Source organism: Brachypodium distachyon, chromosome 1 (genome assembly GCF_000005505.3).
Source record: "Brachypodium distachyon strain Bd21 chromosome 1, Brachypodium_distachyon_v3.0, whole genome shotgun sequence".
Classification (NCBI taxonomy): Eukaryota; Viridiplantae; Streptophyta; class Magnoliopsida; order Poales; family Poaceae; genus Brachypodium; species Brachypodium distachyon.
The window spans coordinates 68,269,466-68,284,746 of NC_016131.3; the positions used below are offsets into that span (position 1 = coordinate 68,269,466).

General features: G+C 46.9%; 2 protein-coding genes across 2 annotated transcripts; one reads left to right on the forward strand and one right to left on the reverse strand.

Moving 5' to 3' along the window:
• The first annotated feature begins 381 nt into the window (after positions 1–381).
• Positions 382–3,737, forward strand: LOC100824429 (glutamine synthetase cytosolic isozyme 1-2). The gene is made up of 11 exons (XM_003558418.3): positions 382–570; positions 828–867; positions 1,051–1,154; positions 1,246–1,294; positions 1,772–1,878; positions 2,225–2,312; positions 2,428–2,556; positions 2,704–2,778; positions 2,880–2,971; positions 3,056–3,215; positions 3,304–3,737. The coding sequence occupies exons 1-11, from the start codon at positions 497–499 to the stop codon at positions 3,448–3,450; spliced, it is 1,065 nt and encodes a 354-aa protein (XP_003558466.1). The 5' UTR covers positions 382–496; the 3' UTR covers positions 3,451–3,737.
• A 2,999-nt stretch (positions 3,738–6,736) lies between these two features.
• On the reverse strand, positions 6,737–8,834 carry LOC100825039 (cytochrome P450 94B3). Its single transcript, XM_003558420.4, has one exon. The coding sequence runs from the start codon at positions 8,614–8,616 to the stop codon at positions 7,042–7,044; it is 1,575 nt and encodes a 524-aa protein (XP_003558468.1). The 5' UTR covers positions 8,617–8,834; the 3' UTR covers positions 6,737–7,041.
• Between the last annotated feature and the right edge of the window lie 6,447 nt (positions 8,835–15,281).

A 15,281-nucleotide genomic window follows, 5' to 3' on the forward strand; every position in this document is an offset into this window, starting at 1 on the left:
AATTCTCGTTCAGTACAAACTTGTAAACTAGGATCGTGGGCCATTAGATTAAAAAGGCTCAGATCAAAAGTGAAAATCCCAACAACCACTTAAACAGATTTTTACACATAACCACTTACCACTGAGTATAAGTGGTTGGTGAGACTTCCATATTCCACCTGACCCGCGCGTTTTTATGTAATGATCTACGATAATAGTTTGCAAGTTTGCCATTAAACGGATATACAATATCTTTGTTTAAGATAATAACCAGGCAGTATCTTTTTAAACTGTCAACATAGTTATTTCATCAGATCAAACTGAAAAGAATATCGCGTTAGCAGTTGCGAAAAGGAACTTCAGTTCTCACGACAGCCAACTTCGCGTTATAAATACCGGTCGCCTCTTCCTGCTTTCACCTCATCCCCTGCTCTTGAGCTGCACATCTCTCACCTCGTCTCATCCAATCGCTTGGATCGCCTTGCCCATCAAGGCGTCATCCCTTTGCTTGCGAGCAATGGCCAGCCTCGCCGACCTCGTTAACCTCGACCTTAGTGACTGCACCGACAAGATCATCGTCGAGTACTTGTGGTTAGCCTCCTCTGCTTTTCATCTGCTCCCGTACTTAACGCGTTTTCTGCCAAAACCCCCAAGTCATACTACTTACATTCCTCATCTGTGTTCTTTAGTTTCTTGATAACTTCATCGTTTGTGATATTTCCTACCCGCTTTCCGAATTTCTCTGCAACTCGAAGTTTTCTTTTCTACCAAGTTTCAAAGCCTTTTCTGTCAAGTTTAATCTACTACGCAAAATTCTTATCTCTGAATATTTCGTTTGTTTTGTTCAGGGTTGGAGGATCTGGCATAGACATCAGGAGCAAAGCAAGGGTCCGTGCTTTTGATCTCAACATACATACACAGATACACTTCATACGATTTCAAACAGAACAAAGAAACACACACAGTTCTGAACTCATCAAGCGGCTTGTTCTTAGCTGAAACTAAAATTCTGCTGAGGCTGGTGCAATAATTTCTTACCTTGGATTGATCTTTTTCCCTTTGCTCGAGCAGACCGTGAATGGCCCCATCACCGATGCGAGCCAGCTGCCCAAGTGGAACTACGACGGCTCCAGCACCGGCCAGGCTCCCGGCGAGGACAGCGAAGTGATCCTATAGTACGATCTCGATCCCATTGCCTTCTCTGTAACGGTTTAATTTACTTCTGTTTTTCTTGTTTGCTTACGTGCTCTCTGTATAACTTTGAAGCCCTCAAGCCATTTTCAAGGACCCGTTCAGGAGAGGTGATAACATCCTTGTAAGTTTGTCTACTTTATCCTCCATGTTTCACTCCAAACTAGCTGTGCACCATTGATATTGGATGGTGTAAAGTAAGAAAAGTGAAAGAGGAACGGAAGGGACAAACATGTACTTTGGAAGAAAATAACATTAAAAAATGATTACCTTTTGGGTATTTCTAACTTTGTTAAATCTTATTTTACCGTATAATTTTTTACGGTTTTGCACACTATTAGGTGCTTACTTTTTTCCTTAAAGAAAAGTCTGAATTCTCCCATGATATTTCATAAGTTGACCTACTGGTACTTGGCTCATAGCTTGCACCTCAGAAAAATTCAACTTGCTTACTAATCAGTGTTACTTTAAATAAACCACTTGCTTTCTTTAGGTACAATAGGTCAACTGTTTGACTAACAAATAAATAGTGCTTGAAGGGAACACATCCTTCAGCTAAGCAGAGTGGTTTGGTAATTTTCCTATTCAATACTGCTTGCAGGTTATGTGCGACTGCTACACACCACAAGGTGTGCCAATCCCCACTAACAAGAGGCACAATGCTGCCAAGATCTTCAACAACCCTAAGGTTGCAGCTGAGGTGACATGGTACGAAACTTCTGTCCAGATTTCAAGTGTTTGCTTCAAAATGATTTCAAGTCAGTTTAAATATTCTCGTACTGAACATCATAAGCACGTAAGAAAAATATAAATTTAACCACGTCTTTCTGTGCATCAGGCGCAAAGTATACGTATGAAAAATGCCCTAGAAAACGATTGAAAAGATTCAAGGAAAAAGAGTAAAATGCGTATTCCTGTTATTACTAATTTAGCAAATATGGAAATAGAAGCTGCCAGAAAATTATTCAAGGACCACAATATTTGGAGCTTTCCACGTTTATCTTATCTGCTGACAGTTACAGTACTCATTGGACTTATCTCTGAAACCAAACAGGTATGGTATTGAGCAGGAGTACACTCTCCTTCAGAAGGATGTGAACTGGCCCCTTGGCTGGCCAGTTGGTGGCTACCCTGGTCCTCAGGCAAGTAAATTCTCAATATGCTCTGTTACAGACTGATATATGCCATGGTACACTGACTGCAAATAATTGAGGTCCTGTTTTTCTCATATAGTTTCTTTGTATGTATTTCTTGCAGGGACCATACTACTGCGCCGCCGGTGCTGATAAGGCGTTCGGCCGCGATATCGTGGACGCGCACTACAAGGCCTGCCTCTACGCCGGGATCAACATCAGCGGCATCAACGGGGAGGTCATGCCCGGGCAGGTAGGATAGCACTACAATTCAACCTCTTTCTCAAGTTGCAGCAGCCGCTCGCCTTGTTGGGTTGTATCTTGTTGAAACTCTTCCCAGGAGTACTGATAGTGATATGCTTTGTCTTGACAATTTCTGGACATGATTCCGCGGCGACAGTGGGAGTTCCAAGTTGGCCCGTCCGTCGGGATCGCCGCTTCCGACCAGCTGTGGGTGGCGCGCTACATCCTCGAGGTTCCTGTCACAATATTCTCACGTATCGGGACGAGAATCGATTCAGATAACTGGAGCAACTCTCGTTTGATGCTGAATTTGATTTGTTCGGTTGATTGCAGAGGATCACTGAGGTGGCCGGAGTTGTGCTGTCGCTCGACCCGAAGCCGATCCCTGGTGACTGGAACGGCGCAGGCGCTCACACCAATTACAGGTAACCGATAGGAAAAGGGAAAATACGTACCGGCGCTGGAACGAACATACACGTACGGGTGTCTAAAAAGTGTTGACTTTGCAGCACCAAGTCCATGAGGGAGGCTGGGGGCTTCGAGGTGATCAAGAAGGCGATCGAGAAGCTGGGGAAGAGGCACACGGAGCACATCGCCGCCTACGGCGAGGGCAACGAGCGCCGCCTCACCGGCCACCACGAGACCGCCGACATCAACACCTTCAAATGGGTACGTTGCGATGCAAGATAATCGTCTCTCCAACTGATCGATCTCTGTCGCTTTTGTGATCAATAAATTAACGAATTATAAACTGCAGGGCGTGGCGAACCGGGGCGCGTCCATCCGCGTGGGCCGGGACACGGAGAAGGACGGCAAGGGCTACTTCGAGGACCGCAGGCCGGCCTCCAACATGGACCCCTATGTCGTCACCTCAATGATCGCCGAGACCACGCTCCTGCTCTGATCCAATCCAGACGGACGGCAGCAAAGCTACTTTTGTTTCTGCAAAACGACGCCAAAGCTACTTTAATTTCTGCAAAATGTTCCCATGGCTAAAAATTGGACCGCTTCCTATTTCGACCTCTTCGCGTGGGCAAAGGTCTTCTTTATTACCAGTCTGTTTTTGGGGTGTATGCTAGCTCTTCAGTGTACTCTTTTGCGTAAGAGTTCTTCAGTGTACTCTGAATAATGTTATTTCCTTCCTCGCAATGTGATTTATGGAACCGGCCGGCAAGTTGTCTTTCTGTTCAATCACATGTCAAACGGTGAGGGGGTTCCGGGTTCCATGTTCTCCACCTTTAATCGATCTCCACGTCACCCTGACGAGAATATCATTCAACCAAACCGGTCGTGCCATTATCCCCAGGCCTAGCTGTTCCTATGAGGCTAGGACATCAGGAGCCATACCCCTGAAGGCTTGAAGCAGAATACTGGCTCAAGTACTGCAGCTTGTTTGTTGCGGCATAATCTTAGCACGGCGCTATCGCATCTTATCTTTCCTCATGCGACCACAACGAAGAATACGATCTTGTGCCTCTTTAGTGTCCGGCCCTTCTTTTTTGAACCTTCGTTTGCTGTGCACCTTGGACCTTTAATTCTGGACAGGACACGGTCTACCACCATTACTTGCTTTTCAGACGAAGAGATGGAAATTCGTGCACGTACTAGTACTAACCAAGAATCATTCAGCAGTCAGCTTCCAGCAGATTTGTGAGCGTGATGTTTTAGTGCGTCTCCATCAGAGCATGGGGACAGGGAAGAAGGAAGCTCACCAGTCACGACACATCAAGATTGATCCGAGCAATACGGTGTTCTTTGGTGGTCCTGCGGCAGGAGTGTTCACGGTGGAGCCGCCGAGAGGCCCAATGGGCTGATGGTTTTTGTGGAGGCGGGCTGGGTCGTTGGATGGGCCAGGCAGTAGGGAATTAGTTTTTCTATTCCAGGGATGATCAATTCTAGAGTGAACCACAACCTTTGATTGCTACTCCATTTGAGAGCCCGGCCCAACGTTCACTGCTTCCCAAACTCCGTGCGTACAAATCGTGCGTGGCAGCCAGAACTATAGTTGGATCGATATTGCGATGCTTCGGGTCAACAGATTAATATGAGCAAGTCCTCTGTTTTCTTCAGCAAGGGCTGCTCGGACACCCCTAGGCAGGTGGTCAAAAATATACTCCTCCTTCATCAGGAGTCCCTCAGCAAAAAATACTCGGGTATGCCCTCTGATGTGGGGCGTTCTAAGAGTGGTGCTTTATATCTCAAAGACAGGTTGTGGAACCGGGTGCAGGGCTAGATGGAGCAAACTCTATTGGCGGGCGGAAAAGAGGTTCTAATCAAGGCAGTGACACAGGCGGTTCCAACCTATTCTATGTCGTGCTTCAAACTCTCGAGGGGGCTCTGTCTGCATCTTGAATCTTTGATGCGGAAGTTCTGGTGGGGGAGTAAGGCGGGAGCTCGAAAGATGGCTTGGGTCTCATGGGAGACAATGACGAGACCGAAATTTGATGGAGGTCTGGGCTTCCGAGATATGGAGCTTTTCAACCTGGCTCTACTTGCGCACCAGGCATGGTGTATTCTGCAGGAATCGGCAACGCTAAGTGCAAGGATCCTTAAAGCTGTTTACTTCCCTAGTGAAGATTTCTTGGACGCTCCAGTTGGTACCCACGCGTCTCAAGTTTGGCGATCCATAGTAGAGGGCCGAGACATGCTCAAGCAAGGCCTAATCAGGCGTATCGGGGATGGCTCCACTACTCACACTTGGGACCGGAATTGGTTGCCGAGGTCGTCGCGGCTGCGCCTGACGGTGTGCGTTCAGGCTGAGCCGCCGATCAGGGTCAGTGTTTCATCTGTTCGGAGACGGCTAGCTGGGATATGTAGAAACTGAACCACTACTTTATTCCTATGGATGTGGAGGCCATTACGCCCATCCCTTTGTCTACCAGAGTTCAGGACGACTTTTGGGCCTGGCATTTTGAGAAGAATGGCGTCTTCTCAGTTCGATCGACGTATCAATTTTTTGTGAAAACTAAACAGGAACGCGAAGCTTGGCTTGATCACCGGCCAAGCTCGTCTGATGCAGTTGGCGACGGAAGGAATTGGTCTACCTTGTGGAAGGTGAAAGTACCTTCCAAGATTCGTGTGTTCCTATGGTGGCTGGCCCAACAGTCGCTCCCTACTGGTGATCTACTTGCGCACCGGCATATGGCGGAGACCGCGAACTGCGCTATATGTGGTGAACCTGACTCGTGGCGTCATTCTCTGCTCTCTTGCACGATGGCGCGTTGTGTTTGGGCGTTGGTGGATCAGCAGATCACAGAACATATGGTGGCCGCTACTGAACCGTCGGCGAAACAATGGTTGTTTGTCATGATGGCTTCACTTAAGCACGATGGGTTCATCAAGATGGTGGTCACTTTTTGGGCGATCTGGCACGCTAGAAGAAAGGTGATTCATGAAAATCTATTTCAGAGCCCGATCTCTACTTTTGCCTTTGTGGATCGATTTCTCTAGGATATCTCGCCAGTGGCCTCACTCCCACAGGCGCGACCGGGAGTTAAACCTGCTTCGCCGAGGTGGCTTGCCCCACCGCCGAAGATGATCAAGATCAACGTCGACGCGGTTGTGGCGCGGTCAACCGGTCGGGGTTTGGTGGCGGCTGTTGCCAGGAATGAGACGGGTATGTTCTTGGGCGCTTCCGCAGTTACTTCCGTGGGAATTTCAGACCCAGCGACCCTCGAAGCAATGGCGTGCAGGGAGGCGCTGGCGCTTGCTGCTGATCTCGGAGCCTGTCGTCTTATGGTCGGATCCGACTGCATGGAGGTAATTACGGCGATTAATGGCTGGAACTTGGGTCCCTATTTTCAGGTGACTAGGGAGATTCAACATGTATTAAAGTCTTTTATTTCGTGTACTTTTCGTCATGAGAGTAGGAACTCCAATGTGGAAGCTCTTTAGGTAGAAGCATCTCATCGCTTGATGTGGGTCGCCGAGTGTGGTTTGGCCAGACCCGATGGTCTTTGTATACCTATTCAGGATGTGGTCTAATAAAGCAATCTGTTTGCACTAAAAAAAAGCCAGAACTACAGTACTACGACGGACTAATTCTGGTAATTCTGTTCCTGTATCATTCAGCAGCCAGAATTAGGCTATGAGTAATAATTTTTTTTTAATTCTGTTCCTGTACGTTGGATGTAAGATGCTATGAGTAATATTTAAAACAAAAATTAGCCTATGTGTGTAAACTCGTGATATCCGTAAAGATCGTTGAATTGCGCATGTGAAGTGTGGCACCTGGTTCGGCAAAATCCCATATCTGCATCGGATACCTAGCTAAGAAATGGATCATTTTGATTCCTATATCTGGCATCGGATATGCCATCTGCGAATTAGTCACAGACGTTGTGCTGTATGGCATTATGGGTGTACATTTCTCAATGAGAAAATTATGCTAGCAAACTGCAGTATCGATGATCCATCCATCCGGGAGACTGGGACACATCATGCATATATAGCAGCCACTTATTCTCAGTCTATCTTCACGTGGTCCTCCACTCCATTATTTATTCCCTCTAGCCTTCACCATGACCGGGAGCCCGTCGGCCATGCGCAGCGTCAGCGACGTGACCTGCCGCGGCCGGTACGCGGCGTCCACCTCCACCTCGAATCCCTCCAGCACGCACGCCACGATAGACTTCATCTGGATGTAGGCCATCTCCTTCCCGAGGCAGAGCCTCGGCCCCGCGTGGAACGCCACGTACCGGAACGGGCTCTCCGGCCGGAACGTCCTATTATCCGCCGGGTCCAGCCACCGCTCAGGCCGGTAATCCCGCGCGTCCTCGCCCCAAACGGACTCCATCCGCCCCATCGCGTACGAGTTGTACGCCACGAACCACCCCGCCCCGACCGCCGTCCCGTCCGGCAGCACGTCGTCGGCCTGCGCCTGCAGCGTGTTCACGGGCACCGGCGGGTAGAGCCGCATCGACTCCGTGATGGCCGCGTGCACGTAGTGCATCTCTCGCAGCTCGTCCAGATCGAAACCCGCGGCCGCGGCATCGCTCCTGTGTGCACGGCGCGCGCGCGCCGCGGCGACCTCGTCCCGGATGCGGCGCCGCACGTCCGGGCGCGAGGAGAGCAGCCAGAAGAACCAGGTGAGCGCGGAGGACGTCGTCTCCCGCCCCGCGAGGAGGAAGCTGATCACCACGTCGCGGAGTGCCTCCTCGGTGTAGTAGTACCGGTCGTCGTCCTCGCCGCTCGCCATGAGCCTGGACAGCAGGTCGTGCTTGTCGCCGCAGCCCGTGCTCAGCTCCTCCCGCCGCGACGCGATGATGCGGTCCGCGAAGCCGTGCACCATGGCGACGGACTCGCGCAGCCGCCGCTCCGACCCAAGGTTAAGAGCCCTCTTCACCTTCCAGAATCCCGGCACGGCGTACCGGAACCTCCCCGCGCTGAGGTTGCTCGCGTCGCGGAAGGCGTCGGCGAACCTGCTGCTCGCGGTGCCATGATCATGATCCGCCTCTTGAGCGTCCTCGTCCGGGAGCTGGCGTGGGTCGTGGTCGAAGGCGACGCGGCAGATGTTGTCGAACGCGTACCGCTCGAGCGTGTCCTGCAGATCGAGCGTGCTCGCGCTGGCGGCACGGCGGCGCAGGAGCGGGAGGAGCCGCCCGTGGAGCTCGCCGTGCACGGTCTCCGCCACGAAGGCGCGCAGCGAGCGCGTGTTGAACTCGTAGCTGGCGGCCTTCCGCTGCGCGCGCCAGGCCTCGCCGTCGGCGTTGAAGATGCCCCGGCCGAGGAAGTCGTGGAGCAGGGACGCGAAGCGCGCGCCCTTGGGGTAGTTGTCGAAGCTGCCGCGCAGGAAGTGCTCCACGTTGGCCGGGTTCGCGGTGATCACGCCCCGGACGCCGCCCGGCCGGCGGAGCAGGAACGTGCACGTGGGCTCGAGCTCGAGCACCTCGGTCATCCAGTCCAGGATCCGGTGCCGGTTCGCCAGGAACTGCGGCAGGTGGCCCAGCAGCGGGTACGGCTGCATCCACCCCGCCTTCTTGTCAGGCCTCGGGGGTCTCCGGGCACGAAGCACCAAGACCGCGCCGAGGAAGAAGAAGAGCGGCAGCAACAGAAAGGCTGCCATTGCCATGGTTACTGGCCTCTAGAGTGTCAGGCCATTCGTGTGCTTGCTTGCCTCCAATATTTATGTGGACCGTAGGTGGGCGCGCAAAAGATAAGGAGAACGGAAAACAGAGGACATATGTCCTCTTCACGTCGCCGTGACCTACTACTTATGACCTTTCTTTGACATGCATCCTCTTCACGTCGCCCTGAACAATTTATGAGTGGCAATGTTGATTGATTTCCCAGACTGTAGCAAAAATAGGCACATCGGCGGGTCCCGCCGTGCAACAGTTGTGCTGAGTGCTGACTCTGGAATCTGGATACTTGTATTGTGTGCTTTTTTTGGTAGGACCGTAGGATCCACATGTCACGTGTGTAGAATTTGTATGGTGATTCATCTTTAGGGTTTGTATTTGATGTAGCACCTCTTTGTAATTTTAGCCTCTACTCTCTGTGTATAATTCTTGTCGAAATATTACATGTATCTAGACAATTTTTAAAAATAAATACATTCATTTTTAGGTAAATTTGAGACAAAAGTATGAAACGGAGGGAGTAGTAATTTCCATTAAACAGTGGATGTTTATCATGTACCCGCCCAGTATGTACTGCCTTAGTTCTCAACAAAAAAAAAGGTACTGCCTTGGCTCATTTGTGCGGTAAAGTACAACTTAAAAATTCAGAGGTGCCTAATTTTCTTTTCTGTATTGATGTGTTCTTTCGTATCAAGATCAACCTTAAAAAGTCTGGTACCAATGTACCACGATTTTGATCATATATCACGTGCCATCATTTTCTGTCCATGTACCTCGATGTACAACTTAGAATCGACAAAGTTCTTACCTCTAGAGCAACCTATTTTTTTTGTAAATATTGATGTGCACTCACATGTCGAGATCAATCTAAAAGAAATTAGGTATCGATGTAACTAGTGTACCGTGATATTGATCATGTACAACAATGTACCTACTATTAATTTAGTGAGGTATATACCATATACCATTCTTACCATGGAGATTCTATTTTCCAGCCATGTTGGAACTAACGTTACAACTCAACATTGTTTTTGTCGTCGGATCTGAAGTCTACTCGAGTCACGTACCCAGCTCCTTCATGGTGGGTCTTACCTAGGCCTGGGCATTTGGTTAATTGGTTAGACTGAACCGGATGGTGAAACTTACTCCCTGCATCCCATATTAAGTGAGTCAAATTTATCCAAATATGAATATATTTATGTCTAAAAAGCGTCTAGATACATGTAATAGAAAGTTCACTTGATATGAAAAAAGAGAGTATATTTTTTGAGTGATTGTTATCATGTGAAGACTCGAGAAACTGTTCAACTAATAAGTTAATAAGTGAAGTATGGCTGATGTTTTGGCAGCTGGGAGGCTCCGAATATTGCTTTTAGGAGAGAAGACATGTGATTGGCGCAGGGCCGCACGGTTACAGCCTGGGGCAATTTTCCCCGCACAAAAAAAAGGCCTGGGGCAATCTGTGTGCTAAGCTGGCCACCGTGAATCTCAATGATCAACCTGAATCAGTTTCTTGGGATTTGACTACGTTGGGTCGATTGACAGTGAAATTGCTTTATAAAACCTTAATTAACTTTGAGTGCCTATTTCGTCACAAAATTATTTGAAAACTTAAAGTTGCTTTCAAGATTAAATTTTTGGCTGGTACCTTTGTCCGAGTGTAGTTTTTACAAAGGATAATTTGGCTATTTTTGTGATCAACAGGAGACGATTCAACATTTATTTTTTGATTGTCCTATGGCGACCTTAGTTTGGCTAGATATCTTTTTTTCCTTCAATTTACCTCCCCGAGATGTATCCCTAATATATTTGGTCGATGACTTATAGGCCTGTGCAAATCGCTTACATCGCTTATCAAGGTTGAGGCTTGCACGGTTTGTTGTTCCATTTGGAATTGCAGGTGTTTGATGGATTTTTGTCACAATCTATCGGCAGGATGATAGAAATAAAGATAGATATTGACGTGGATAAATGATGATAATTTGCAAATACTATTGCCAAAATGCTACCAATATTCATGAATACAAAGCTTCAAGCTTCTCGCAAACACAAAGATATGATTAGAATTTAGAGAGCCAACAAGAGATAGTAAGAAAAACCATTGGAAGTGGATAACTTGGTACTGGACCTGGATAGAATCAAGACCAGTCTCTTCAAAGAGATGGAGACACGCATTGGGGATCTCACTATGAGACTTTTAAGAGCATAAAAAAACTTGTTCTCATTTGTTATTGATGTTCTCCAATATGTTGCAAAAGATGGTCCAAATGATGGAAAGATACCACAATCTTATGGTCTCGTAGATTATCTCAAGGATTTTGACTTTGTATTTCATCTTAAGCTAGTTAATGTTGCTTATCTTAATTAGGACATGCAAATGGCCTGTCTCGCCACTGACCCAACAACTTGAGTTGTGTGAGCAGTTTTGTCCAACAAGTTGCAAAATGAACAAAACTAGCTAGTCCCAGAAGTTGAGATTCGGATTTCTTAGAGTTCCGAACCAATCAGGCGTTGACACGTGCCATATGTTTTTTTTTTTGAAAACCCCCTCCAGAAGCTCTCCTTCGCCTCCAATGGCTTCATCCGCCGGCGTGTGTACAAAAATTGTTTCTGTTCGAGGGATTTTTTGCAAAATTTTCACAGCCATCTAACTGCCGCGTGTCCAATTCAAAATAATTGGACTAAATGCTTCTGAATCTCAACTTCTGAAACTAGTTTCGCTCATTTTGCAACTTGTTGGACTAAATTGCTCTCACATCTCAAGTTGTTGGGCCAGTGGCGCAATTATCTCAAAGATTGAGATACCTTGGAGGCTATGCCAGAGGTGACGTCAACCAAACAAGATTTTAGCAAATTATTATACTTGGAGTATAATAGTTGAGAGTCCCTGTTTGAGACATCATGCTCTTTTTGTGAAAACATGGTATTCCGAAGTCAGACTGGCATAAACCAAGGAAAAAGATCAACTGCACTCGTTGAATTTCAAGCATTTGAAGTCCAAGGTTCGAGTTTTTTTTTTTTTGATAGCCAGTCCAAGGTTCGAGTTGTTGTTTATGTCGGATTCACATCAACCACAGCGTCTCCTCCGCCAGAGTGTTTTTTTTTTCCTTCTTCCACTTTTGAGGGGAATCCTCCGTCCAAGGCGAAACTGAAATACTGGATGAGAGTCCATAGTTGGGCTACATCTATGGGCTTTGGGCTAAACTGACGATGGGTAGCCACGCGTATGGTATTGATCTCACCAGCCTAGCCCATCCCCTAAAAGATAGGAGTACTAGCCTAACCCAAAATATACTCAGGTGGCCAGGTTAGCTTTTGTTTTGTGCGAAAACACTCCCGCACTACTCTATTCCATCCGTTTCCTTAAATTATGATGTATATTTTTTTTTACCGAGTCTTTGACCAATGAACTTTACCAACGTGTGACTTATGTGATACAAATCATAATCATAATCAAGTACTCGTTCCGTCCCACATTAAGTGACTTTCTATTACATGTATCTAGACATTTTTGGGGTATAAATACATCCATATTTGAGCAAATTTGAGTCACTTAATACGGGACGGGGGGAGTATTTTTTAATACGAATGCAATGAATATATTAATAAACTTGGTCAAAGAAAACAATATAACACGTCCTAATTTAAGTAACGGAGTGAGTATATACAAGCAAGAAATACTGTTGCTGCTGTCAAAAAAGGAAAGAAAAGAAATACTAGTACTACCTAAGAGTAGATAATCCCCTAAGAAAAAGAGTAGGAGTAGAAGAAAAATTGGTAGGGTGCATATTCCAGGATGCGTCTTTAAATCAAAGACTTAAACGCCTTTGCGTCTCTTAGGTCGAATCACGGCAGCGATGCTAGCACTGCTGTTGTGTGTGACCGAATTAAGCTGTCATTGCCGCATGATTAGCAAGTCTGAGCAAACGGTCCCTTTCTTTGTCATGCTTTGCTTCTAACTTTGCCTTCTTTCGACAAAGAAAACACGCCCTGTGCCCATGGAAGCTGACAGCAAAGGGAGGTCCGGGAACGGCTTTGCGTTGTCCTCAAGCCTTCGACTCAGTTTCGATTCCATGGACATGGGCGGAGACAATCAGAAAAGGTTATGATTAATCTTCCCCGGCAGAGCCTCTGCTAAGTAGGTCCACATAACACAGACATGCACAAGGCTAACCCAGTTCGGTTACAAAAGGACTCTGGAATTAGGGAGCAATAAGAATCAATCATCAATCAAATATTGCGGATGCAGAAGCATCTGACAGACACCAAAATGAGCTTGCACGATATGCAGCGCATGTTCACCGTGAGTACTATTGAGTTCGGTTACAAAAGGACTCTGGAATTAGGGGAAGATTTTGGTTGCAGCGGAGTAACCTCGAGTCCAAACTACTAGTACTTTCACGATCATTGTGGTGTTTGGACATGCTTCATTTTCGGTTTTAGGCAGTGTATTCCCTTCACTCTTTGGTCAAGTACTAAAGCAAAGAGGAGCTAGCTTGTATCTAATAACCCTTTATTAATTTGACAGCCACAATTTTGTTTGCGGTAGAAGGTTCAGTGTTCAACCGACAGCCACAGATCAGCATATAGTCAACTTTGAGAGCGCACGGCTGGACCGCATTTCTTGGTGGTAACAGCAGTTCTGTTTAGAAGAAGGCCGGTCAGCAGTTGATTAATGGTCCCTACATCCCCTTGTCTTTCAGAAAAGAAAATCGGCAATGGTCGTAGGAGTAATTGACAACGGGATAGCCAGTTTATGCAAGAAATGATATATAGATGCTTAAATTTGTCGGATGATTTGATAGTACTTCACAAGTCATGGAAGTGGTAAACTGGTAACGTCGTTGAGAGCAGACATGTTCAAACCCCAGGCCGGCCAGTTTGGAAAATCTAAACCGAAAATGCCAAGCCCGAGTGGCCCAGCTCCAGCTGGATGCCTGGATGCGTAAAGCCATTTCAAAACTTAACAATATTTTATCTTTTATGGTGAAAATATTCAGGGTAACTCGTTTTGGGCTTGTTCAGGTTTTTGGACTGAGAATCATACCCAAGCTCCGGGCACAACGGGGCTAGCTCAGCCATGAACCAGTCTTGCAGCTGGGGCGACCTAAGCTTCTTGCTTGCGTCCATTGAATTGGAACTATACCTCTCTCAAACTGGGTGTCATTGCAATTAGATGACCCTGCAAAGTACTCTAGAACTTTATCCGTTTCCTATTCTCCCTTGGTTTGCACGTTGATGCTATACAACGGTTTGAATTGTATCGTCAACTCTTCACATGCATTTTTCAATTAAAATGTCTGCCCATTCTATACCGATAACACTTACTAAAAAACGCCCGAAATCTCGCATTCACGCTCCTTCGGTTCCAAACGTCCACTCCAATAGTACTCCGCACTTCATCAAAGAACAAACAGCCCAACGTCTACTTGCAATCTGCAAGCATTATTTAGGAATAACAAATAAAAATACCACAAATCCAGATCACTTCGTCCCTACTCCTTGACCTATGGCAATATATCAAGTCGAAATCCTAGCTAGCCGGCGCATACTTTATTATCCCCCTTATCATTGCAACCCCAAAACGAATTCCACAGCTCACTCTCCGTAACCCATATGCGAAGCTAGCGCACAAGAGATCATGTCCGATCCAGGTCACACTTCACCCGTTGCCGCTGTGCACCAGTAAGAGCGGAGCAACGACTGCCATGCAAACAAAGGAGGAGCGGGCCATATTTATCTCTCACCCGACTCCATTATAGGAGTAGGATGCTGATTTTGGTCTAGATTGTGCAATTAAGGACTTCCAACCAACGGCCAACTTGGGCTGGCTATTGGTTCATCGGCAAACAAGTCAAAGCTCGGTCAAGCTAGCTCTATCTCACCTTGGAGTAGGCATCAACCCTAATCAGCACCGGAAACGTACTATTCTCTCTCCCTCTCTTGTTTTACATATTGTAAGCATATCACTATATCAGGTTAGTCAATAAAGTTTAACCTTTAATATTATTATCATTACCGGGAACATAATTAAGTACGGAGTAACACATTTAACAAGCGATAAGTATAGATTGATGGAGACAACTACGGAGTAGTTCACTGCAAACAGGGATTAACTAATCCAGGAGCAGCGCAGGAGAATCTCGTGAGCATGATCCAGCAGGTGGTGGCCTTTTCAGGCTGTAAGCCAGAGCTAGCACTGCACCACTGGCCAATCAAGCACGCGCAGAGTAAACTGGCACCACTTAGTTCTTCGCTTGTTATAATTCTGATTGCTACTCAACTTCCAAACATTCGCCGCGCCGCGGTCGCTGAACTAAAAATATGGATGATTGTCAATGGATCAGTTTTCAGACGCATATGGATGCACACAGTCACATTCTTACTTAATGAGACGATGCCTTGGTTTTAACTGACGGCTCGAGCTCGAGGCTCCAACTTCGTACTATCTGCTGAGTGTTCGTTGAGAAATTCGATCCCCACCTAATTCGTCCTGACGCATCAATGCTAACAGCTGAGCACTGTGTGATCACTTTACATTTTCAGTAGGAATTAATCAGCCATGCATAGTCTCATTGTAGCACTGCAGTGCTGAATAGACAATCGATCCTGTCGTCGTCATCTAACTCCACACATATAAACAAAACACACCGCA

What these genes read in the sequence shown, in the direction of transcription:
- LOC100824429 (XM_003558418.3), top strand. Translation starts at nt 497, where the DNA reads ATGGCCAGCCTCGCCGACCTCGTTAACCTCGACCTTAGTGACTGCACC. An exon ending in GGAGAGGTGATAACATCCTT is followed by an intron (nt 1,295 to 1,771) that starts GTAAGTTTGTCT and finishes TACTGCTTGCAG; the next exon opens with GTTATGTGCGACTGCTACAC. An exon ending in GTGGCTACCCTGGTCCTCAG is followed by an intron (nt 2,313 to 2,427) that starts GCAAGTAAATTC and finishes TATTTCTTGCAG; the next exon opens with GGACCATACTACTGCGCCGC.
- LOC100825039 (XM_003558420.4), bottom strand. Translation starts at nt 8,616, where the DNA reads ATGGCAATGGCAGCCTTTCTGTTGCTGCCGCTCTTCTTCTTCCTCGGC.